Here is a 24,978-nt window from a genome sequence, read left to right as displayed (position 1 = left end):
AATAACAAGTTTCTTGGAAATCAGTCAAGTACCCAGCCAATTTTTAAGTCCTTGTCTGTCATAGATCAGTATCTTAAGCTAAAGCTCTTCTTCTTCCAAAGACTCCCACCTGGTAGGCTCAGGTTCAGTTTCTCTCTGCCTCTCTCCTTCTTTGACTTAGTGGAAATTTATTTGCTCTGTAAAAACTGAACAACTTCAATAGAAGAACGGATGAAGGCACCGGAGTTTTACTTCTGGATGGGCAGTGTTTTTTCCAGAGAAACTGGAATACATCCTGGTTCTGATGAGACTATGGCTGCGAAATTCATGGAATAAATCAAATGACTGGATTTGCATGTGAATGCAGCATTTTTATTTCTCCTCTTTAGCAAAGCCCCACTGGCCTCAGTGACACTGGCTATGATGCCTGAAAGAAAAGAGTTTCATGACTAGCCATGTCTGTCAAGCAATGTACCTTATGTTGTTTATGCAATGTTTTCTGCCCTTGGATCTCTGCAGGTGAAATGCAGTGTTGTTTACAGGTCCTGTTATTTTTCAAGTGAGCCCCATTTGCCCGTACATATTTCATTAAGGCTGAGTCCTAGTAGTGCAATCTTCTGACCATTCCTGAGCAATCTGCCTTAACAGCAATACACTGAAACAAGGGAAAACAATTTTTAGCAACTAACAGTTCTCTAATAATTCTTGCTTTACAAGGCCTAAACCAAAACCAGAACATTCTTCATGATAGCCTTTTTTAACCAAAGAGAAATGATGAGAGGGATCTGCTTCAACCTTTTACTGAAGGTTTTACTCACGCAAAGCTTCCTCTGACATTACTTAAATCAGACTTTGTTAGAATTGAACAGTCATGAATCTGGAAGTGGTGTGAAATTATTTAGCAAGGTTGTGCCTGGTTTTCCCCTGTTCTCTTAGTTCACCTCCCTGTCAACCCCAGTGGGAGGGAGCAGGGAATTAAGACCAATAATTTTGAAAACATTAATTTCAATTTTTAAGCTAAAGACATGAAATTTTTGGAAGCAAATAAAATACAAGTCCTGAAATAAAGATTACAGGTGGTGGTGGAAACAGGATTATTCAAGTATCATTTACCTGTGAAGATTGCTTATTTGAAATACAGAACAAATGGCAGAAAAGCCCAGGGACATTTCAGGATGGTTACTGAGGAAGAAAAAACGGCATAGAACCAATTAACAAAATGTCCGTACAACTAATCTATAGCAGTTTTAATGGATTTTGTTTAATAATTTAAGATTTATTTTAAATATATATTTGCAAATGAACCATCACTTTGTTTAAAATTCCATAAAGTGCTCATTCAGTTAATGATAATAAAACTCAATTATTGCAAGACAAACTAGCTGGGGCCTACTCTGCAAGAACATCAAAGGACGGCTTAGCTTTCATTTGCAAAGAGAAAAGAAATGCGTAGGTTTCTTCACAGCCCATATTATAATACCAGAAATTGCATTTTTTTCTTTAAGAAATATATCCTTTAGAATATTAAAAAAATAAGTTTAATAAAGCCTGTGCTTAAAACAGCCAAAGTACTGTATGAAAAATTGCACATTTGATACCCTTTCAACCCTGCTTTTCATCCACAGGATAATGTGAGGAGTCTATGATGTTGTTGGAAGGTCTCTTGAACACAGCTGATTTTCCTACGCTACCAGAACTCACAGCAGGTGAAATTTTCAGCGCCCGCACAGTGGTTACCATGGCAGCTGCTGACCATCACACACCACTAACCTTTTCATTCCCTGAGATGATACTTCCTTTGGAGGTACCATCTAAATGGTGCGTTCCTATCGTGACCGTCGAGTAATCCTTAGCCATCATTTTTGCCTCTTTTTTCAAACTCTTCATTTGTGCTAGCTGGAGCTGGCTGGAGTCATATGCAAGTGCTGGGATAGTGTTCACTAAAATCAGCTGGAAAGGTTTCTTCTCCTCCTTGTAGCGACACTGGATGTAGCGAGAGAAAGCTGAGCGGTAGGTTTTGTTGAACAACGTATATACGAGTGGGTTGACAGCTGAAGAAAGGTAGCCAATCCAAACAAATACGTTAAGGAGTCCCCCAATGACCTCTTCTTTGCATGACTCCTTGCAAATAACTGCCATCACATTGGTGATGAAAAACGGGCACCACATCACCACAAAGAGAAAGAAGACAATGCCAAGGACCTTGGAAGCCTTCTGCTCATTGCTGATGGATTGCATGGTTCTCCTCCCTGAAGTCCCCATATCTCTGTTCAAGGAACGCTGAAAGAGTTTCTCTGAGGACAGGGAACTCTGAGGGAGGAAGCTGAATGAAGCAAACTTGGTCTTCGGGCCAATGTCATTCACACATAGCATAGCTTCCTTCTGCAGTGACTTGATAGTTAAAAAGTAAGTGACTACCATGATGGTTAGAGGGATGAAGAATGCCACAAAAGAGCCTACTAGAACAAAATTTTCATCTGCGAGTAAGCAGATGTCTTTCTTAAATACTTTGGAATCATCTTGTAGTCCAAAGACGGGTATAGGCATGGAGATACCTGAAGGTGGATGAGAGAAAGAAGAGGTTAAAAACAATAATGAAAACCACTTCCAGCCTTGAAGAAAAAACAGACAAACATCTCCCTGTGTTCTATCTGTGGCTGAGGTGATTGTAGCTGTACACATTACCTCAGCCACAGGTAGAATGTGGCTTGTACCCATTTGCTTCCTTCCAACTGTCCTATGACACCAGGTAGCCAGAAAAGCATGGTTTTGGATCTTGGGCCCCTTGTAATGATCTTCTGACTTGCTCCTTGGTCCCTGCCACCTTGGCAAAGGATTTTATGAACTATGATCAAGATGACACTACATATTTCTTTTCTGGAGTGGCATAAGAGTGATCTTGTTTTTCATTAGAGAATTAAAAGTGTTCTGGGTTCTAAATAGGCTGAGAAATACTAATTTTAGGAGGAAAGATATTTTTTTGTCATAGGTGTGAGGGTAATCTTTCATTGCGTCTTTCTCTTTTCTTGCTGAAATCTCCATAGAGTCAACAAAGGCTACATGCTAACAAAACCCAACTTTCCATGTGGCAATGGCCAGATGAACAACAGGAACAAATTAAGCACTGAGAGACACTGATATAAGGCAGCCTGAGATGTAGTTAATTCTGCAGGCCTGCAAAAGTCCTTTCACTGTATTTCCAGGTGCTAGAGGTTGCCTTCTCTGTGCACAGCCACGCAAAACTTGTCTTTTCCCCAGAAGCATGTATCCTTGGCTTGTCATGAATGGCAAGACAAGGTGACAAAGTCCATTCTCCTTAGACTGCTCTCTCTGTTTCAAGCCTACTCAGCCATTTCCTTAGGGATTTCTGCAAATGCTGCTAGAATCTGGGTAAAATCAAACAGCTGCTCTTTCTTTGGTTGTTGGTTTTGGGTTTTTTCAGCATTTGTCTCTCCCCCTCCAAACAGATGCTGTCTCTCCAAGAGAGGCAATGTTGAGACAATGAAAGAGATGATGTGCTGTGAAGATGGTGAATGTGGAATGAAGCAGGGGGTGATAATGCAGCCCTGTTTGGATAAAAGCAGCGAAGAGTCTGACTCCTGTGGAAAGTTAGCATAATCTGGGCGCTTCAGTTCGATTTGCATTTTGGAACAGAAATCCTAGTTGCTGTATTTGGCTTATGAGAAATAAAAACACTGACTAGGGAAGAATTTCTTATGATGTGAGGATGCTGTGCCCTGCTTTGTTCAGTGGATGCCCAGGAGTGCCCTTATGGGTCCTGAAACGTCTGCATTTCAGTGGCAACCCCCTCTATCTCTCTTTCTTTCCTGTCTTCCCACTCTGCTGCTTAAACTGGGAGCCCTTTAAAAGCATAGCCTGTCTTCTTCATTTCACACATATCCAGTGCCCAGCATAACAGCTCCAGTCCTAGAGGAAGGCTGTGGAGTACAGGCTCAATACCATATAACAATAATCACAGTAATAATGATAATAGATTATTATTCTGTTCAAGTGCTTCATTCTTTTTGTTCTTCTGGACCTTCTATAAAGACCTTTTTTTCTAGAACACTGTAGTTTATTTTATCTTTTCAACTTTGAACTGAGTCGTGGCATTGCCTTAGGCGACTTTAGAAAAGTGCTGTTCTTATCTGCCCAGGGCAGAAGCTGGTGGGGAGCCTGTGGTATTACCCTTTCTGTTCTCCTGCACAAGCTCTAAATGCTTGAACTTGGGCTAGAAGAAGCCAGTGAGTGAGATGCAAACTCATGCAGTGTGTGGCAGCTCCTGAGTTAAGCTGACAGAAACCTCCAGTGTTTTTAGCTACTGGTTAGAAATGTCTGAGTCCATTTCTCTGAAAGCACAGAGGAAGAGGTCATCAGAAGCCAGACTGTCCAGCCATGGCTGAGTGATCTGGGGTGCTCAACAACTCCAGGGAAATGAGGAACGCTTTGAAGTTGATTTTCTTTTTTTGGATGAGTTGAAAGGGTGCTGAAAGCATCCAGCACCTCCCAGAATCATACTCCAGCTGCACAAAGACACAGCATTAGACAGAGCAATACCAGAAGTTTCCTGTCTGCTTCTGCCCTGTGCTGATAACAGCAAGGCTGTTTTTTCATTTAATTCAAAGACCTAGTGTGAGCTGCAGAGATAAAATAAACAATGGTATTGACAGAGTAAAAAGATGCTTTTCATTACTACCTTATGGTTCAGCTGCCTGAGGAGGCATGGGAGCAGAGGCAGCAGCATTAGAAAGAGGAACGTTTTAGCATAATTTGCATGCTTCTTCAAGTAAAGGGCCAAAGCCTGTTGCAACTTCTCACCTGAAACAAGAGAAGCAATTCCCCAACTGCTTTGCTTTGTTCTTAGTAGCTTCTGGAGATTAGTTTCTAAATCCATATTTCTGGCTTTAAAAAATGGAAATGGGCTTCAGCGTATAGCAGAAGTTCCTGCATTTCTTTGACATTTCTTTAACAAGCACAAAAGTGCTGTACCAGCAGAGCTGTAGAAGGCACTGCTAGTTCATGTAGGTTTTTCTGAGTGACCATTCAAGGCATCTTTCCCTTACAGCCACAGGGAAGTGGCCTGTATACAGTTTGAAAACAGCAGAGATACCACGCTTTGATGACAGAGAACACTGACAGCTGTAAACTGCTTTTTTGTGTAACCCCAGTTAAGTTGATGCAGGGCATCCCACAAATGATACTGTGGCATTCCTGCATGGAAAAAGTTAATGTCCAGCCCAGTTTACTCTTTTCCTATCTCTATAGGGACTAAATTTACTGTTTCCCTCCTGAAAGGAACAGGGTTTGTCTCCCCTCAACAGTTGGCTTCTGCAGCATAAGTATGGCAAATTCCATGAGGACACAGGGATCAAACTCAAAGGCAGTCATATTTAAACTGTCAGTAAAGGGGTTTCCAGGTGCAACTCACATCTACTACTTTGATGGGATTTTTAGGAATCATCACATGTGGTCAAGAACATCACCCACATGTCACATTTGGTGAAGATCATTTGTTCTGTAAACCTATAACGAAAAGTCCTGGTCTAAAGTTGCATTAGCATTATTGCAACTTTCTGAATTAATACTTTAAAAGCTGAATGGGAATGATCTCTTTCACCTGGATGATTCATATGTACGCTCACTGGTTTACTTGTCCTTGCTTTCCAGCTCCCTGCTCTTGGTGACTGGAGGTTTAAGAAGACACAGATGGTGCCTGTGCATTCAAACGTAGTAAGAAGAAAATCAGCTTCACAAGAGAGGATCATGCAGTGCTACCAGGGATGGACAAACAGGTGTTTGGGAAGTGAAGCATGTGCCAACAGCAGATCTGGAGGAAACAACCTGGAGGGGCGGTAACAGAACAGCTATCCCACACCCTGCCCATTCCATGCTCCCGCTAGCTCAAGGTCAGTCTGAAAAATATCTTGGTATCCCCTGAGGGTTATTTATGGTTTGTCTTCCTTGGCTCTCAAAAGAACTAAACTGAGGCACAAGGAAGCATTCGGCACACAATAGCAGCGACCGTTCAAGCACTGAAGGTACATTAGCCACTCCATTTCCAGTTGACATTCCCACTTAAAACATTTTCCTTTGTGAATAAGCCCTAAATATGTTCCTCTGGTAGAAGGTGGTTTATTTATATGGTTTGATTTATATACATGTGGCTGTTTCAAACTGTGGATTTTAATAAACCGCACAACAGATCCCAAACAATAAAGATGAGAAATAAATTCTGCATTAAACCTCAAGAATTTGGGCACAGTTTCAGAATGACAAAAGGCTCTTGAAAACACCAAAGGTTAAGAAGTGAAGCAACGGCATCATTTTTGTTATCTCAAGAAGCCTGGCGAAATTGACAAAGGCTGATATAGTGGTACACATTGCTAGCTTCAGAGGTACACAACAGCTATAAAACCACTTTAACTGGACAGGTAAACAGGGTTTGCAGCTGCCTTGAGCTGCTGAGACTATCAATAAATCAAAGCCATAGTTTACAATGTGCGTGTAGGATGGCACACTGAGGTTACTTGGGATGAAGACAAGGAGGGGGAAGTGAATTGATAAGGTCAAAGTTCTTTCAGTGAAGTCTCCTTTAAGTAGAAACTGTCAGTCACATGCTTTCACCTCGCATATATCCATTTCAATTTTGCTTAATACAAATGAGCATTATTCTGTGCCTTAATAAATGTCCAAAGGTTAGGAACTACTTTTTAGAAATGTCATTACAGTTTCTCAAAAACTTTGGCACCTTTGTTCACCTTCTCATGAAAAACAAAAAACTCTCCCCGTCTCAGGTTTTAGCAATCACATTGATTCAGACATACAGGGTCATGGGCCAGCTCACGGGCCACTGCACAAAGATGTGCTGTGACGCTGGGGACCTCTGAAAGGATTTCTGCTTGAGAAGGCCAGTGTCTCCTTCAAGCAGCTCAATCTGGCCATATTGTTTAAATTCTTTAGAAAAGCCCAGGCTGGTATCTGGTGCCTGTTTGTACTCAGAAAATATCCTCTGTTGGTACATCTACACATTCAAACAGCAAACAGATATGCAAGTATAATTCACCTGCTACATCCCAAGGCATGCAATACATACTCTCAGTTTCATGTCGTATAAAAATCTCCTTGTTGCACACCACCATCACATTATTTTCAGTACTTTTGACTTAATTAACCACACAAAAGAAAATTTATTCATTTGGGTGACCTTGGTGCCCTGTGTGGATGTTTGTTTGCTCAAGGAACACAAGCCACAGTGAGCCACTTGTGGCAGGGGGACCATGGACTATGTCCTCCTCTGAGTATCAAGGATGACAGTGTGTTTGGATCTTATATGAGGAGCTGGAGTTTAGCGACAGTTGCTTCCACTTAAACATCTGCAGAGGAGCTGCTCAGTCTGGTTTCCCATCTCTGCTTGGCCTTTGACACTCACCATTATGGTTGTTACATCACTACCTTTCACTGTTTTGTCATTACATCGTTATGTCCCCAGACCTGCAAACAGCTGCTCTCTGCATGCACCTGAAAATGCTATTCCCCCGTTGTCTCCTTCCCAGTCACGACAAACCCTTCGCCGTGATAATTTTGTTGCTGCCAACCATATTTCCAGTGTGTGCAGGTTGCTGATGGGTGGCAGTGCAGAAGCAGAAATTTCCACCTGGGAAGAAAAGATGTTGAAAACCTCTGTGTGGACTGGGAATCACTATCTGAGGCTGCATCTAGTTATCATGAATGTTAAAAAGCTTCCACCTTCCCTAGGCAGAGTGACAGTGTCCTCTGAGTCCTGGGCTAGAATTTCTCCTCACAAGTGAGGCCAGCACAGAATTCTTCCCTGGTGGTTGGTACATGTACTGGCAGAGGCAGAAGCAGATGAGGAGCTTTCTCTCACAAATCCCCACATAATATTTGTTTTCACATGGATTTCCTCAAGAGTTAAATGAGTCACAGTGCTGGGGAGCATCGTCTCCTTTCTGCATCCCAAGAGGCTGTACTCACACTCTACAGGAATGGAATCTGAGTGAGTCCAGGCATTTTCCTTATAACTGCTGGTATACCAAATTTAGTTTTTTATTTAATGGCACACATGGAGCTGGTTTTCTATATCTTTCCCTTAGAACACTTTATTTGGTCACACATGTTCTATTTAATGCAAGTGAAAGGAAAATAATGTCACATAGAGGGGGTGCCAGGTAACAGTTGGATTATTCTATTAACTTTGAAATGGCTTTGTTCTTGACAGCTCAGAAAATCTCTAAAGAAACATATTATTTAGCCTAGCAGGAGATAAACTCAATTCTTTTTATGTGAGAAAAGTATGGTAAATGAAAATTTATACCATAAATTATCTATTTCGCTTTAGAAAAACAAAATCAGAGAAGCCTGTGTTTCCTAATATGTTTCTCATTTATGTCTTCGGTCCTGAAGCCTACTTCTTAACAAGAACAGAGATATGTGTCTCCAAATCAATTTGTAGAACTGTGTTAATAAAATAACTATTAACAAGATTAGAGGAGAATTACAGGGAGGACATTGCAAGAAATGAAGCACATGTGCCCCTTTTTAACCCAACTGTTTAGAAACCCTGGACTTAAGAGTGAGCTGAGTTATGAGGGAGGAAGCCATTGATGGAGTCACGTTCTGCTCAGATATAATCCTCAAAATGTGCACACAGCCCTATTTCCTATGGGCAGCAAGAATCCAACAGCAGGAAACAGTTTCTTTGCTTTTGGCTTTAAGGGCTTTTCCTGCCTGTGCACTCCTCGAATTCTCTTTGTTAGTTATGCTGCAGGACTTGTTTACACTCTGGTTCCTCTAAATTTCTTGCTGGATTTTTCAGGCCTTCTGAGTATTTGAGGAAGATACAACCTTTTACATAGCAGCTTCCAGTGGAGCCTATTCCCCAATACAGTCTTTGCTTTTCAGCTAGTGACATTACTTTTGATTCAGACAGAGGCTTTTTCCAAGGTGTTTTTTGGCTTCTCAGAGATCTCCAATTGAGCTAAGTTGTTATCTCTCTGTCTAAGATGGTTACTCAGTCACTAAAGTGCATATAGAATTCTACACTTACCAAATAGCTAGAAATAAATAAAGAGAGGTGAGGAAGCAATTTGCCTGGGGGGTGCTGGCTGAGTAGAGCCCAAGTCCAAGGCAGACAGCAGCTACAATTCTGCAGCCATTTGGGATCTGGAAGGGAACTGTGCTCCTTCAGGGGACATAGGCTAATGACAGCTGTATAACCCCTTCATCCATGGTAAGCAGAAGTGATGAAAAGAGACTGGCCTTACAATAAAGAGCTTAATATTTAGTCTGAAAATTTGCAAGGCGTTCTACAGGTCTCAAGCCTATCTCTGCACAGAGGGACAAGGTTCTCTTCCTTCTTTAAGACTGCTACTTCTGTGGCTCAGGAAAATGCAGCAGAGCAGGTCAAACACCCTTTTTCTTTCCGTGTACTCAATTAATGTTCATACTGCACTGGTGTTTCTAAGCTCGTAGCAAGTGTTTAATTTCTACTCAAAAGAAGTTACAAAATTTTGGTTGGCACTGGCCTAGGTAAATATGCTAATTTGCAAAGGAAAAGAGCCTTGTGTAGGATCAACTGCAGTTCCCTGTGATATGATAACCACTGTTTACCATATGACCTTTCTGTATTCCCTGTCAGATGGCCTCACAGTGTTCACTGTTCAGGCCCCTAGGAGAGCAGATCTGGGGATAGTAGTGCTTTGAAAGGAAGGAAATACCATACCTTTTTTACAGGATCTTCCTAGATCAGGTGTTATCAGTTTGTCCTTTTAGCTATGAAGTTCCTAAAGGATCTTTGGGGCTAATTTGTTATGTGCTATACGTGCAACATACACAGTAATGCTTAAAAATATTTATGGCAGCAATAATCAAGGAATTATGGAAAGACCTTAGATATTCCTCTACCATGAGCAAATAATGTGATACCTCCTAGAGCAGTCTAAGTAACAAGATCCCCTAATATCCCAGTTTTTTATCTCTGTCTTTTAATTATTACATGGTGTGATTTGTTGAATGCTGATAATTTACTTAACTCTGCCCTAATCTTCCACTGAACTGAACAGAGATTTCTGTTATTGTCTCTGAGATGTCTTCAGCAGTGTTACTTGGCCTCATTGTGTAGTTTAAAAGGAGACTGAATGTAGCTATCAGATAAATTTTGAATTTATTCTACAATAATTTCATACTCCATCTGAAGGGCACAGATAACAAACTGTAATTCTGGATTTTCTAGACCTCAGACCATGTCCCAGTTGTTTCTCCATGCCTCCTTTTGTGGTTGCTTGCAGAAGCTGCTTAATAAACAAATGATCAGCTTCTTACTAGTTATACAAGAAGATTGCAGCAGGAGCTGGACAGTTATTGGGATAGACATCCTGATCTGATGGATAATTTGGAAGGAAAAGCAGAATGAGAAGCAGCTTAGAGACCTGCACAGGTCAGAAGATGATGAGTCAGGATCCTTTGCTTTATGTTTCGCTATGTTTCGCTAATGCCCTTCACCCTGACTGAACTCTGTTAAACCAGTCAATGCCCTGGTCACATTTACAAGATAGCAGAGTGGAAAAAGAGAGAAAAAGAGAGTGTATCTGAAGGGATTGTATCTGCCTATATTTCCCATCTACTGGTGTCTGTGTGGGTGCTACAGCATGATCCTTAGGCTTATCTTCCTGAAAAGTGTCACCTTGAAAATGAAAAATAAATACATGAAGTGTCCTTGCAACGAGAAATGTAGGAGTGACCTCCTCATGTCCTGCAGTAGTATGCAAGGCAGGGCTGGATTTAACTGGGGAACTTTCAGTCTGAAACTTCTGAATACTTCTGTGCTTGTAAGGGGAAATTTACACTGTTTGCTCAGTGCACCTGGGACCTAAAATCACAGTTTTTCTCTCAGGATATTCACAGTTCAGCTCAGTCTATGATCCTAGCAATAGCAGTCAATTTAACATTTCAAAACTCAGATCAAATACAAAAAGTCATAACAAGGGCTATGTTCTGCCAAAAGGAAATAAGTCTTCCCAGTGGGTGTGATTTATTTCCAAAACAAAGGCAGGATTGAATACTGTGAAATACACAGATTCCAATTTTGATCAGGCAGAAAAGAATGCCTTCATCACGATGTTACAGCCTGCTTTCAGGACATCACAGGAGCTCAGCATGATATTTTCCATCAATGACCCTGGAGGACATCATAGGCAAAATCACCTAACAGGTGTTTCTAAATTTGTCTCAAGTAATTAGGAATATGTTGTTGCAGTTCTGACAAAACCCTTGACTTTTATTAGCTGCGCTTCTGCTTAGAAGGGATGCCCAGGTAATGTGTGGGGAAATTAATTGCAGCCAAGTGTTCAATAGTTTGCAACGTTCCTGCTGATAAACATAAATGTAAGGCTTTAATTTTAAAGAATTCTGTGATACATGAACCTTTCTTAAGGTACATACAGTACAGCATCTGGCTTAAGTCAAATATAATAAATAAAGGAACGTGTGAAATTGTTCTGTATAATTTTTAAATTAATGAAATTTTCTCTTGGCATTTTCTTTTATGCAACACGGTGCTACTTTAGCAGTGCCGTTTTTAATGTAGAGGGTGATTAAATGCAGTCACAGCGTACAGATGACAGAACTGATGAATCCCAACACATTTCCTTGTACATTTCTTTTGTTGTCATTTGTGTTGCATGTGGCATTTTCTATGCAGAAATCCAGCTCCTATGACTAGAGATGCTGCCTTTTTTCTTAAAATAGTCCATTTACTTTGATGTACCCTACAAAGAGAGACTGGGTAATTGTAGGTCATATTGGCACCCACCAACATTTACTTATTCATTCAAAAAACCCTCACAATAGGACAGGCCTGGCCCAAATGAACTTGGTGTTTCTTTGCTGTTAGCTTCAAGAGGAAGAATAGCACAGTCTTTATGGTCTTCAAAACAAAGACAAGGGGTTTTTTTAAACAAGACAACTAATTCTTTCATCAGCACCTTGACTAAGCAGGTTCTTTTCTATTAAAAATACAACTCTACAATTTATAACTTGCCTTTAAAAATAAAACCAAAGCAGAAAGAAATGCCACACAATAATGCCATGACCACCTCTCGTTCCTTTTTTTGCCTGAAAGGCAGATTGCTTCTTGCAAAAGGATTGCTTACAAGGTAAGTGGGTGCCTTTTTCACAGGCAAAATCCTTCATCTCATCCTGAGGTAATTGCATAAAGAACACGGTAAAGAACATGGTAAATATATACATAATTATTCTTCCTTCGATAACACATATTTACTGGTATAATATATTCTCCCCCATCCAGATGGATGCTGGGTTGCTCAGTGTCTTTGGTTTGCAAATGTGTCCCTATGGATGCATGCCTGTGTCTTATTTCTTTATCTCTGTGTTTCCAAATTTGGAGAATATCATTTGGAGAAGTTCAATCATTAACATTCCTTTAAGCATTTTTTTTCCATAAAGGAAAGTATAATGTTAGTAACACCTCCTTGTCAGATGAACAAACATACAAGTTCAAAATGCAAGGTTTTTAAACTTTCACAGTTATGGGAGGGAGATATGTGTGGTAAGCTGATGGTCTGGTGGATGTGTTCACTCTTCTGGGAAGAACAAATCAAGCAAAGGGTTCTGATACATGTGAAATATGGGAATAATTTACATCAAAGTAAATAGGATATTCATGTGTCTTCCTCAGAACCATCTTAAGTAATACCTCATGACCAGAGTACATGTGCTAGTCAGAAATGTGCATCACAGTGCTGAATGTTCCTTTTCCACAGAGCTGAACATTACCTTCCCCTAGACAACCTGTACACAAAGGGCCTGTTCCCATTAGTTGTCACTACTGTAGGAGTCATTGGTACAGCAATGAACTTTCTACTGACATAATTGTTACTGATTACTGGGCCTCATGCGTTGTGTCTCTACGGAGAAATGCAACGACTATTCTATTTCTGAGAGGGTTCTGAAGCTCTAATACTTTATTAATGAAATATCATGCCAACGCCCTTCATTACAATTGATGCAAATTTCTCTATATATTGTGCAACAATTTTTTAACACTTTGTTTTATTTTTATGGCATCATCTACATCCACTAAGAGTCAAGGTCCCAGGGTTGCCCAAACACAAATCTTACAATGTTGCCCCCCGAGATCCTGCAGCTGCAGTGAACAAACCGTAAGATCACTCTCTGAGAGATGGTTTCATGAGTATGATAAAAATAAGAGAAATGTTCCCTATGGAAATGGTTATAAAACACTACTAAGAATGCAAAGTCAAGTCTTTAAAAGAAGAAATGGAAGCAGAGTGAATAACTAGATGGGAAAGAGGGTAGTGTAGTAGATACTTTAACTCCAGGACTTCTAAATTTAGGTGCTAAGCTTTAAATCTATATTGCCAGAGTACAGTTTGATGCGTAATTCTTTGCAATTTTATATGTTTTGGCAATATATTCCATGTTTTAACAAATTATCTTTTCCTATGCCAAGGTATCCGTAAATTAGACTTGATTGAAATGGCAAATTATGTCACCTGGAAGAAATGGATATGTAGTAGATTCAGGACAGGGATTCCCAGCCTGCAGTTTATTAGCTGTTTGTGCCTTTTGAAAACTGCAAAGAGATTTTTAAATGAAAGCTGCCCTTGACAGAAAGAAGATTGAGCCTAAGGAGGCCAAAGCTGTCAGCAAAACACAATCCAGAGGCATCGGTGGTTGAACTCTCCCAATCCCCGCTGCTTCCCTGGCCCTTCATACGCTGCAAGGCAGCAAGAAATCATGCAGAGAAGTTGCAGGCTGCCTGCGAAGGAGGTGTAAGCCTCTGTGTCAGCACAAAATGTCACACTGCCAAATTAGCTAAGGGGCTCAGCTGCACTGGGTACTTGTACACCTGGAGCTAACTTCACCCTGCACTTTGGAGAACGTTGCTTCACGTGCTACAGTATTTCTCATTTTCAAAGACTCAAAAGCAATGGCAAAATTTTAGAGTTATGTGGTGGGAGGTATTTTACCAGCTTCATCTAGATCTGTATTGGGCTTTTTTTTCTGCATGAAAAGTACTGAATAAATCTAAGTTGTTAGTGACTGGGGAGTGCAGAGACTGCCTGAAGGCAGTGATCAGATGTGTAGGCTGAGTGAGAAATGATAAGAGAAAACTCATCTTAGAGTGCTTGGACTTCATCAGACTTCACCTTATTTAGACCATTAACAGAGGAATAGAGATAAATGAGAACTGAGGAATGTTATATATAAGGACTTAATATTCATGCCTGTAATTCTTTTATGTTACCCTTTCAAGGAGGGAATGATGCACTGCTGGCCTCTTGCAGAGCAAAGCGTTTGTTAGGCCCATTTAGGACTCAAAGGTATTTTACATGTATTTTTCAGTATAGGCTCTATTCAAAATTCTATAGATTCCAGTTCTATTCAAAATCCTACTTTTTTTCCAGCAGGGGAAAATTCTTTGTCTTTTTACACCTGTTCTCAATAATGACCTCTGTGCTTTAAAACAAATGAAATAATTTTCAGGGTTTAATGAGCTTTTGCCTTCAACAGCTGCAAATAATCTAATTATCTAACCACTGTGCATACTGGATGATTTAAGAATTAAAGACACAATTAGAGTCTGTTACAGTAATTAGAATCTATTTTAAACAAATTGCCTGTGGCATTACATGGTCTAATGAAACAAAGGCTTCTGGTTAAATGCTCTTCTTCCACTAAACGCAAAAACAAATGTTAGCACATTTTTTTTTTTTTTTTAACTGAGAAAATCAAGATTTCAGAAGTTAAGTAAATTAAACTATCTGTGCTTTTTTTCTGCTGTTTTTAAATGCTTCATATGTCACTGAAGCCAGTGGAAGGATTGATTGCCTTTGGTTAAAATTGACTGAACATATTTGTGTATTTAGTGAATAAAAGGAAAATTACAAATTTAGTGAACAAAAGTGTAATTAATCGGGCACACTTGAAGTTATAATCTAGATGGGTTGGGAAGCACTAGAAGAGCTTCTTCAGGCCCTACAAATCAGCTAGAAGTATTTGCAGGACTCAGTGAGCCAGGTGGATAAGGGTAATCCAGCTGATATAATGTTCATGGATTTCCAGAAATCCCTGACAATACTTTTTGTCAAAGGCTGTCAGTGAAATTGAATTCTAATGGCAATAGAAGATCCTCTTGTAGAAAAAGAATGGGTTGGAAGACAGAATCATGAAAGACAAGTGGTAGGATTAAACGGTTTGTTTCCATATTGAGGGTGGTAGAAGGCAGCGTCTGACAGCCCTGTACATTCACTTCAGCTTGAGCTGTTTGCATGGTCAGTGGAACTGATTAAATGTGCTGCCAACACACAACTGCTGGCTGTTTCCCCCCTTTTCCTCTGCTAAAATGAACGTCTGCACAGGAGAACATAACATCTTTGATTTTTTTTCTCTTGCTTTTTACCCTCCATCTCATATTCACGAGAGTTCACAGATGACCAACTCAGCTGCAAACCGTAGGCACATGGGGAAGTCAAAGGGTACCTATCTGGGACTGGAGAGCAAAACCTTGCACCTGAATCTGTGAGTGAGATGGTAGCCACAGCAGATGCTGTGGAGGGTGTGCTGTGCCCAACACCAGCTATGCCTGTGCCAGACAGCATAGAATGGTTTGGGTTGGAAAGGACCTTCAAGATAATCGCATTCCAACTCCTTCCATACCTGCCACAGGTAGGGACACTTTCCAATAGACCAGGTTGCTCAGAGCCCCATCCAACCTGGCCTTGAGCACTTCCAAGGATGGAGCATCCACAGTTTTTCTGGGCAATTTATGCCAGTGTCTCACCATCTTCACCTCATTCATCCCAGTGAGAGTTTTCAGCCATAGGTGTGTGAAAATGCAAAGAGTTAAATAATTTCTAGCTCCGTGACTCTAAGTAGCACTGAGAGCCTGGTAAATGATACATGGAGCACCCCTTTGTCCAGAAAAAAATTCCTGTTACTAAATGATACAGAAAGCACCTTCAGAAACCCATTTCCTACATATTCTTATCTGGATGGTGGCAGATCAGGAGGATAAGGACTGATGACTGACTGACAGCAGGTTGCATGGGTGATCTGGGACCTGTCAAGATTCCTTATAATCCTGGCATTTTTCTTTATTCTATTAATACAACGATATGGCACAGTGCAAGCTTAGTCCAGCCTGGCAGTGACTGGCTCATCAGTTTCTTAGAGCTTCTTTCTACATGTTTGCTTTCTTATCTGTCCTCTGGAGCACATCCCATTTGCCATAGCTTGTTGCCAGGCTGGAAACCAACCAGTCCTCATTCAGCTGGTCTCCCCATGCCCCTTGTTTCCATGGGACTAGAAACCAGCTGAGCACCACTTCATTCCTGCCCACCTGAGTGTGCTTGCCTACGTTAATTTGTACCTATTTAACCTTCTCACTGTTTTGGTGACAACAAAGTGTGTGAATGAGATGGAGTTACCCTATAACCCTTCCTATTTTCCTGGTACCCACTGTTCTCTTACACATATCCTAATCCAGCTGCAGTAAAGCAGGACTCTGTCCTCTTCCCTCATGCCACACCTGAGTGGTTTCCAATAAAATAAGGGGTCGTATTTTTCAGAGTTATGTGAATAGGGACCACACTGCTATCTCTTGCCATAATAATAACAAGTAACATCTGTGACTCATCTCATCGCTGTTAGAGGACAGTTTCTCCAGAGAGCAGAAAAGGTGTTTTTACAATGGATGTGTTACTAGTTATTACTGCAAAGAAAAAACATAACTTTTGAAACAAAATATCAAGCTATCAAAGAAATAAACCTTTCTGCTACAGGGCATAAACCATGTTCTAACTAATAGGGCTAAAATAACACTTTTTTTCTGGATTCCTTCTAATAGTCAGCTAATTCAGATACTCTGTCAGTAAGCCCCTGTCTGAGAAAAGATGCTGAGCAGAGTAGACGACTGGTTTGCCCCTGGAATGGTCATTCTGATCATTCTGTGAATTTGTGTTTAACCAGGACAGTAATTTCACACACACTAAGCACAAGGCACCACACACGAGTGCAGATAAACACAGTATGCACAGTTTTAAGGAATGCTTGAGTTATTTATGCTATATAGAGAAATGCACTGAAAATACTTGCACTTAGCAGTTTCAAAAAATGGAAAAACTGGACAGAGTAGGTAATATGTTTTCTACTGGATTAAAAAAATGTGGCTGTAGAAGAGACAAGATATGATTCATCTAATCTAAATGAAGACATCTACATTTGAGTTGCTATAGGCTTCCTTTATTGTTGAGAGCTAGGTATTTTTAGAGTGGAGTTCACCTGGCCTGTGCTAGACATGTACGGCTGATCAGCTGAATGCACCCCAGAACCAGATGCTGTTGAACCTCCTCAGGTTGTGGAGAATGCAGAACTGTCCTGCTGAGTGCAGACTCCCACGGTTTCTTGCTGTGCAACTATTTTAAATCCTAACAATCCTAGACTGCTTTTTCTCAGACTGTGGGCCAGGATCAAGAGGGAGGTCAGGAGATGATTTAGAGTGCCAGGCTGGCAGCATGTTAGGCATCATCTCCTTTCCCTCCTCTGGGAAGAGTGGTAAGGGATCACAGTTACCACTAGCAATAATTTGTAATAGCCAGGGAAGGAGCTAATTACCTTTGATTGCTGACGGCTCACATCTCTTTCAGGGTAAAAGAGTGCATTTTTCCTGCCTCTGAATTACTGAGCTGACAATGCTCAAGGGTCTACAAAACCACAATCACTGAAAGGGAACTGTGTTTTCAAAGCATTTGAGGAAATGCCCCTGGTGAGGAAAACCCAGATGGCAACAGACACCAAACTCCTCCAACTCCCGTGCTATAAGACTGGTCTGGATGTGCTGCCACCACGGGAATTGAAGATCAGTGTTCCCCTGCCTAGTTTTGAGGCTCTGGGTTTTGCCAGTGCACAAAGTGATTTGTGTACTGGGTCATTCAGAACACCTATTTTAAATTGTAACTCTGAACTGTACTCTGGAGAGACTGCTCTCATTCTCACACAGTATCTGCTCTCTCCTAAATAGGATGCATAAATTCCCCACCATACACACAGAGAAAGGCAGAGAAGGTCTGCCCATGAGAAAAATCTCTAAACAAATTACCCAAGAAAGAAATTGGGAACAACTGACTTACATAAAATAGGAAAATACTTTTTTCGGTTGATTTTTTTTTTTTTTTTTTTTCCTTTTCGGATGTTTAGGTAATTAATATGGGAAATCAACACATCTTTAAAATAAACTTGAATGCAGATCACTGATGTATATTCTTTCAGTGCTGCTCAGTTCTCCTCCATTTCCCATCGTTGTTGATTTCCATTGCATAATTACTACATTACAGCACTTCTTAGACTGCGGGAAGCAAAATACTGCAGGCAGAGAATAAAGTTTTAGACTGCAGTGTGTATGTCAAATCCTCTCAAAAGCTGGAAATCTGCAATTACACGCTGAAATATTGCCTCACTTACCAACTGATATGGTCCAAACAGCAATTATTTTGGCAAAAGCCTTAGTTCTTGAGTTAAAGCGGCTGTGGTGGATGGGGTTTCGGATGGCAATGTAGCGATCCAGTGAGATGGCGCAGAGGTGCATGATGGACGCGGTGGAGAAGAGCACGTCCAAGTAGATCCAAATGGCACAGAGCTTCCTAGGTAGGGGCCATTCGTATCCTGCACAAGAGAAAGTTGGCATCAGCTAAAGGTGTGGCATATATCTTTTGTTGTGACACGTGTCTTAGTGCATATATCCTTCTAGAAGGACAGTAGTAAGTACTAAGTAGTAGTAAGTGATACATTTAGAAGCTGCCTGACACTGTTTTAAGAAAATATTTTTATTTGTTTGCGGCCTTCTAACTGTAGCTTTTGGGGTTAACTCTGCTTCTTTCCAAGGCTAAAGGCAGCGTATGTTTTTTCTTTTTAATTCTATTTGCATAGTGCTAGTGCTTGGTGCTATGATTAAACATTTTTGGCAGCAAATCTATGAAAAGAGAAGCAATTTTGTCATTGTAAATCTGCGAGTTCTCAATTTTGCTTTAGGACCTTTTATCCACGTAATTACTGCATTATCAACACCTGCTGATATGCAAAGCTGCCCTAACTCTTAAACTTCGGATTTAATGGAAACTAAAGAAGAAAAATTATTTTGTTGCATACCAGTGATATTTATCTCACCTGTCTTTAGGCCTCTACCACATACCTAAATAAGGCTATTCCCTCTGTCAATGAATATTGATAGGCTCCTCTGGGGAGTGCAATCCAAAGCAGATGCGTCAGTATTTACCAATATACAACCTACACCTTCTTTGCTGCAAATTAAGCCCTCACTTTTTCCTTGTTCTTTCTACTACCTATGAAGATTAATTGATTACTTTCCTTTCTCAAGGCTCTTGGGAGATGGCTATCATGGTTTGCCTAGTTTTGTGGTTTTGGTTTTTGTTTTGTTTTTTTTTTTCCAGTCTAAGAAAAGCCTAGTACTTTATCTTTTTTCTTACAGATCATGCTTTTTAAACTTTTTTCCTCCTTCTTTTTCTGCCCTGGAATCTGTTTAATTTATCTGCATCTTGTATATCAGTCAGTGACTAAAACAGGACTCGGTACTCTTGCAAAGGCCTCCTGACTGGTAAGTGAAATACAAGATTTCTTCATGGATCTCGAAGGAAATGTCTTTACTTATAAAACCTGGAATGGTAAGTGCCTTTTGTATGTCAATATCATGCTAGTGAAGCACATTTAGCTAATGATACATTTTGGCAGCCAGATCTTGTTCATCATTCTTGAAACCCGGACAAATTTCACCAGCCCAAGTTGGTTTGCTTCTTTACCTTTGTGCTTATCCTCAATGAATGTTATGTTTTGGTTTCAGACTTTCTCTTCGGGAGTCCAGGTTCTTGTTGATGATTCTCATCCTGTCCCTCTGAGTGCTTGTAACCTCTCCCAGCTTGGTGCTTTTGGCAAGTTGTATAAGCTCTAACTCCACACACTATACATGTTGTTCAGAACAGTATGGAGTAGACTCAGGCTAAGCAGAGCCCAGCAGGACCCCCATTCAAAAGCCCTTCTATTCCTGCAGGGAACCACTAATAGCTCTCCTTGGAGAAAGTTCTGCAGTTATCAGGGTCCTTATCTTGTAGTGATTTAATTTAGAGCATATTACCCAAGCTGCCCATGATAGTGTGGCACGGGGCAATGCCAAAGCTCGTATTGAGAGAAAACATTAGTATTTCAGAGAGGGGAGTGCCTGTCTCCTTTGGAGATACAGTACAAGATTTGCAACAGCAGGCATGGAAGGAGAGGTGGAGGAGGTAGGTTTGTGCCTAATTACATTTATTCTCAGTGAGTACTGAGGAGACCTATTTCTGGTGTTCTTGGGTTGCTGTAATACAAACTGACCCTGACAAGCCATACAGCATTTATGGATGTATTTTATCATGTTTTCTGATCTTCTGTTGGGAAATCTGGTCCCTGGAGTGTATTAATGTGATGGCTGGCTTTCAGGGGCGTGACTTCCCAGTAACATCTTTCTGCCAGGCCAGTTTACACAGGGAAACGGTTAAAATACTTTTACACTTGACAACATACATCTCTTCTCTTGCTTCAGTGACCTTTGGGAACACATTTGTCACATCCTTCTAGACTTCTCATCTTTGCAGTAAACCAGGATGGGGCAGGGATAAAACAGCGTCTGCCAGATAAACTTCCTTAGAGACGACAGCTTCAAGAAAGGGAAAAGTATATGAGAGGAGAAAACTCTGCATGCCATGAGGTGCACCATTAGTAAGGGTGTAGATGACATTCTCCAGGGAGTTTTCTGCTCTGTAGTCATGTCCACTTTGGTAGGACTTACTGGGCGCTGCCTTTTCCAGCAGAGTCTGGGGCTGCTGAGTGGACGGAGAACCCTGCCCGGCCCAAAGGGTGCAGACTGGCACAGGCACATGGCTGGCATGGCACCCAAACCAGAATTGCCCACTGTAGCTATGAAGCTCTGAAGAAAATCATCTCTCCTTTGAGCAAAGCAATCACCATACCCCTTCAAGGGGCTGTGGAAGGGTTGGTGGAGCACACGTGTTCCACTGCCTTGGAGGTGTCCCGGCTGGGCAGGTGTGCGCAAAGGCCTCCGGTTTGAGCTCAAGACTGTCAGCGTACGTGATGTGGCTGAAGTTGAGCAGCAGCAGCCAAGAAAATACTCCTGTGGAAGGGGAAGTTTCCCTCCCTGCCATCACCGGTCATCCTGGAGGTTGGCGGTGCACCACACCAAGACGGTACCAGTGTGTGTCACCAGGTGATTTTTCACCCCAAGTTATGCTGCTTCTGTTCTCGGTCTTGCGAGGGAAGAAGCAGGGAGAGAGGAGGCAAAGCCAACACAGCCCCTCCCCGCGCCTCCGGGTGCCCTGCGGCTCCGTGCCCCGGGGTCGCCAAGGAGGGCGGGAAGCCTTTCCCCGGGACGGGGGCTCCGGCTTCTCGCCGTGAGGGAAAGGCATCCGACCCCCAAATCCCTCCCGAGACACGGATTTCGGGCGGCTCTTCCCTCGGCAGCGGAGCCTGGCCAGCAGGAGTCCCTGTTGCTTGTCTCAGGGAATCACGCACGGCTTAAATCTCAGCCATCGGACAATTTCTATTTCATGCTACTTCTCCCGCCAAAGAAAATCACGGTTAATACGGCAAATCACAGCGTTGCACCATCACTGATGCCAAATGCACTTTGCAGATGCTACCGGGAGCGACCTGTGTACAGATACTGAAAATGGAAAAAAACTTCCCACTTTCTGGATTAAATCTCCCTTAAATCACAGGCTCATGTTTGGACCTTAAGTGCCAAAGCAGTGAAGTAATAGAAATCTTTCCAAATAATCTCACTTTCCTCCTGATAACGTCTAGCTTCTCTTTGGACTGTAGCAATTCAGTTGTAGCCCTGGAAGACTCATTTCTGAAGTTTAGGCCAGTAACAGCCTGACAAAATTGATGCTGAACATATAGGGTGCTGCTTGTTCCTGCGCGAGCTGTGCTGCAAATTATTTTGGTGAAAATGAGAAGAAAGATCTGCTGTTAATCAAGGGCATGAACCGTGAGTCATTATTAACTTAAAACCTTCTCTTAAGAAATTATAGTTTTGCATTTGTAAATGTTACTAAACAGGCAGAATTAGTGCCCATCAATTTCTTAACTCCTGCAATATTTATTCCAGCTTTTGCTAGTAAGTAGATGTCTAAGCAGGGTATTGGTGATAAAAAAATTACTTACATTTGTATTACTTCATTAAAAACATTTGAGGGGGCTGCCTACTTTGAATCTAAAGGTAGTCATTAGTGCTTCGGTGCATATTTGCAGAGCAAAGTAACTGGCAGGACCCTACATTCTCATTGGGAATATGAAAAATATGAGCCAGGGAAAAAACCTGAATGCAATAGAGGGAACAAAGTATCTTCACATACACTTGGAGACAATTCATGTGACAACTGAGTAATAAATGAAAGTTATGGACTGTAGTAAAATGCCTGTAACTGGAAATATAAAGTAGGAAAAGATTCAAGTACTTCACCTGTTCCATCCATTAGGCAGTGACATATATTTCTACTTATATGGAGTGATAACAATTTTCTGTGGTAAGAGAATGAAATCATAATAACAAGATGTTATTGCATGCAACGTTTAAGGCTTGTCAATACATGCAGTAGGTTACACAGCTAATACTCACCATACAGTATGGTTAACATGGACACAGGCATGACAAAGAAACCCAGCAGCATATCAGCTATTGCAAGTGACATTAGAAAATAGTTAGTGGCATTCTGTAGCTTTTTCTCCAGTGAAACAGCCATGATGACGAGAATATTTCCAGCAATGGTTAAAACAATCACTATCACTGTCAGCAAAGCTGGCCAGTTTTTCTGTGAAGCGCAGCACGGTGGGCTCATGCTACTTTCACATGAAAGATTAGTTAGGTTGTCAGAGTTCACAGTCAAGTTGCAGAGATGTGATATATTAATTTCTCCACCTCCATAAACATTTCTGTAGAATCTTCTCTCATGATTTATTTGTATGAAGGAGTTTGCAGTTGGGTTCACAGAGCTCTCTCCATCATAAAGAATATCCATTGCTAAGTCCAAAACCACAGAGATAAATTGTGAAAAAACAGGAAATTATCACCCTTTGTCACCATTGGGCATTATATTCCTCAGTTCTCCGTGCCAGAAGTTGAGGGAGCATAATCTTTTGTTGACTGTATTTTTGCAACTAGTGTGATGTAGAAAACATACCAGAATTATTCCGAAAGCTGAAATGTTTTTTTTTCAGTTCCACAGGAAGTCCAGTGTTGTCATATTGAAAATCCAGCTGAAAAGTAAAACTGTACTGTAGGGCTGTAGGATAGAGAAGGTGGACTTGAGGCTTCAGAGAGCAAAAATGTTGGAGAAATAAGAGATACAAAACTTTTGCAACCACTAGGACTCCTCTCTGGAGCTACATATTATTGCTATTGGTAACTGTAATCACACAATTTTAAACACAGCAGTATTAAAATAGCTTGCCATGTTAAACAGCAAAGCTCTTGCTTCTCTATTAAGAAAGTTGATTAATGATTCCATCCAGCATCTTTCTCTTGAAATAATTAGATATGCTCTTATTTATAGTGCATCTTCCATAATATGGCTGGTAGTGTCTGTCTTCTGTTGTATTTCAGAATCATTTTCAGCCTCATATCAGAAACTACACATTCTGCTCCATGCTGATTTTTGTAGCTAATTGTACCTTTTGACCCAGCATGGCTTCGGAATTGAAATTAAACAACAGATACTGTTATAAAAGAATACAATTTAAGGAAACTTACATTGCACTTCAGAGCCCACTTTCAAACTGCAAATAGATACACTTTGTACCTTCATTTACCACATTCTTCACTGTGTTTAGCCAGTTCCGTGTCTTCTTTCTTCAGACTCCTTCAGAATGATGGTATTTCAAACATTTTTTTTTTACTTCTAAAGAGTGAAGCCAGTTCCTGTGCTGCGAGGCTTGCTCTTTTCTTCTGAGAGATAGGCTGCTTGCCGGCTCTTTCCTTGTGCATTTCCCCGCCCCAGGGCAAGCTATATTTAAAGTAAGAATAATATCAGAGCCCTTCTTGAAGTGACACAAAAGAAAGCGTGCGCACACACTCACGAGAAAGCAGCCTCCACGGAGGAATTACTGATTGCAACAGGAATGGAATTTCTTCCTTGCTGCCTTGTTCGGATTGTCAGACCTCCCACTCTCTGGATGTCATAAACTGCAAGGTAGCGACAGCAGAGGAGGGCAGGGGAGGGCAGAGCAGAGAGGGTCTTTTTGGTAAACCAGCAGCTCTTTCAGTGCTTATTTTAGAGGTTCTCTGCTTGGGGTTTTTTTCAATGCACGCTTTCAATTGGCAGCAGATGCCTCACAAACAGCTGCACGCAATTACAGGGATTTACAGGATACAGGCTTGAGAGAGACAAAACCGAAAGCTTGTGATGGTAGATACTAGTGAAATATGTAAGTGAGAAGTTTTTTCCATAAAAAGGGGAAATTCCACCAGCCTTAAAAGGCAGTCCCCTTCAGTATTAGCTCCAGGTCTGTGCTGACCTGTGAATCAAATTGGCAATAGATATTTATAAAAAATTGAAGTCACTCTGATGTCATGCTCATTTGTCAGGGGATGGATGTAACAGCTAACTCCAGTAGCCTGTCCCAAGCAGACGTCCCAAATGAAGCAGTTCTGCAAAGCAAAGTGTGTATGGAGCAAAGGGGAAACAAAACAGCCTGACACTGCTTCTGCCTTGTGCCCCTGCTGTCAGGACACACATGAAGAAATAGCCCACTCTTCAATTTGCCACCTAAAAATGCACCAGCTCCCAGACTTTCTGAGGCATACAGTTGTCAAAATTTTGTCTGAGTTGGTCTGCTGTTCACATGCATCCTGAAATATATTGCAGACTTCCCTCATGC

The 24,978-nt window shown here is 41.2% G+C and overlaps 1 protein-coding gene across 3 annotated transcripts; it reads right to left on the bottom strand.

Annotated features, from left to right (window-relative positions):
* Nucleotides 1-1,277: 1,277 nt before the first annotated feature.
* Nucleotides 1,278-24,336, bottom strand: HTR2A (5-hydroxytryptamine receptor 2A). Of its 3 annotated transcripts, none has more exons than XM_040057080.2 (4): nucleotides 23,852-24,336; nucleotides 22,721-23,384; nucleotides 18,499-18,699; nucleotides 1,278-2,534 (listed from the first exon to the last, which is right to left on the bottom strand). In XM_040057080.2, the coding sequence occupies exons 2-4, from the start codon at nucleotides 23,118-23,120 to the stop codon at nucleotides 1,735-1,737; spliced, it is 1,401 nt and encodes a 466-aa protein (XP_039913014.1). In that variant the 5' UTR covers nucleotides 23,121-23,384; nucleotides 23,852-24,336; the 3' UTR covers nucleotides 1,278-1,734. The 3 variants fall into 3 exon arrangements, with proteins under 3 accessions (XP_039913014.1, XP_039913015.1, XP_058275500.1); XM_040057081.2 differs by having other exon boundaries at nucleotides 22,721-24,104; nucleotides 24,178-24,336; XM_058419517.1 differs by having other exon boundaries at nucleotides 22,721-24,336.
* Nucleotides 24,337-24,978: the final 642 nt, after the last annotated feature.

This window comes from Hirundo rustica, chromosome 2 (assembly GCF_015227805.2).
Source record: "Hirundo rustica isolate bHirRus1 chromosome 2, bHirRus1.pri.v3, whole genome shotgun sequence".
Classification (NCBI taxonomy): domain Eukaryota; kingdom Metazoa; phylum Chordata; class Aves; order Passeriformes; family Hirundinidae; genus Hirundo; species Hirundo rustica.
The sequence above is the reverse complement of the archived record's forward strand: the minus strand, read 5'-3'. Positions and strand labels throughout refer to the sequence as shown.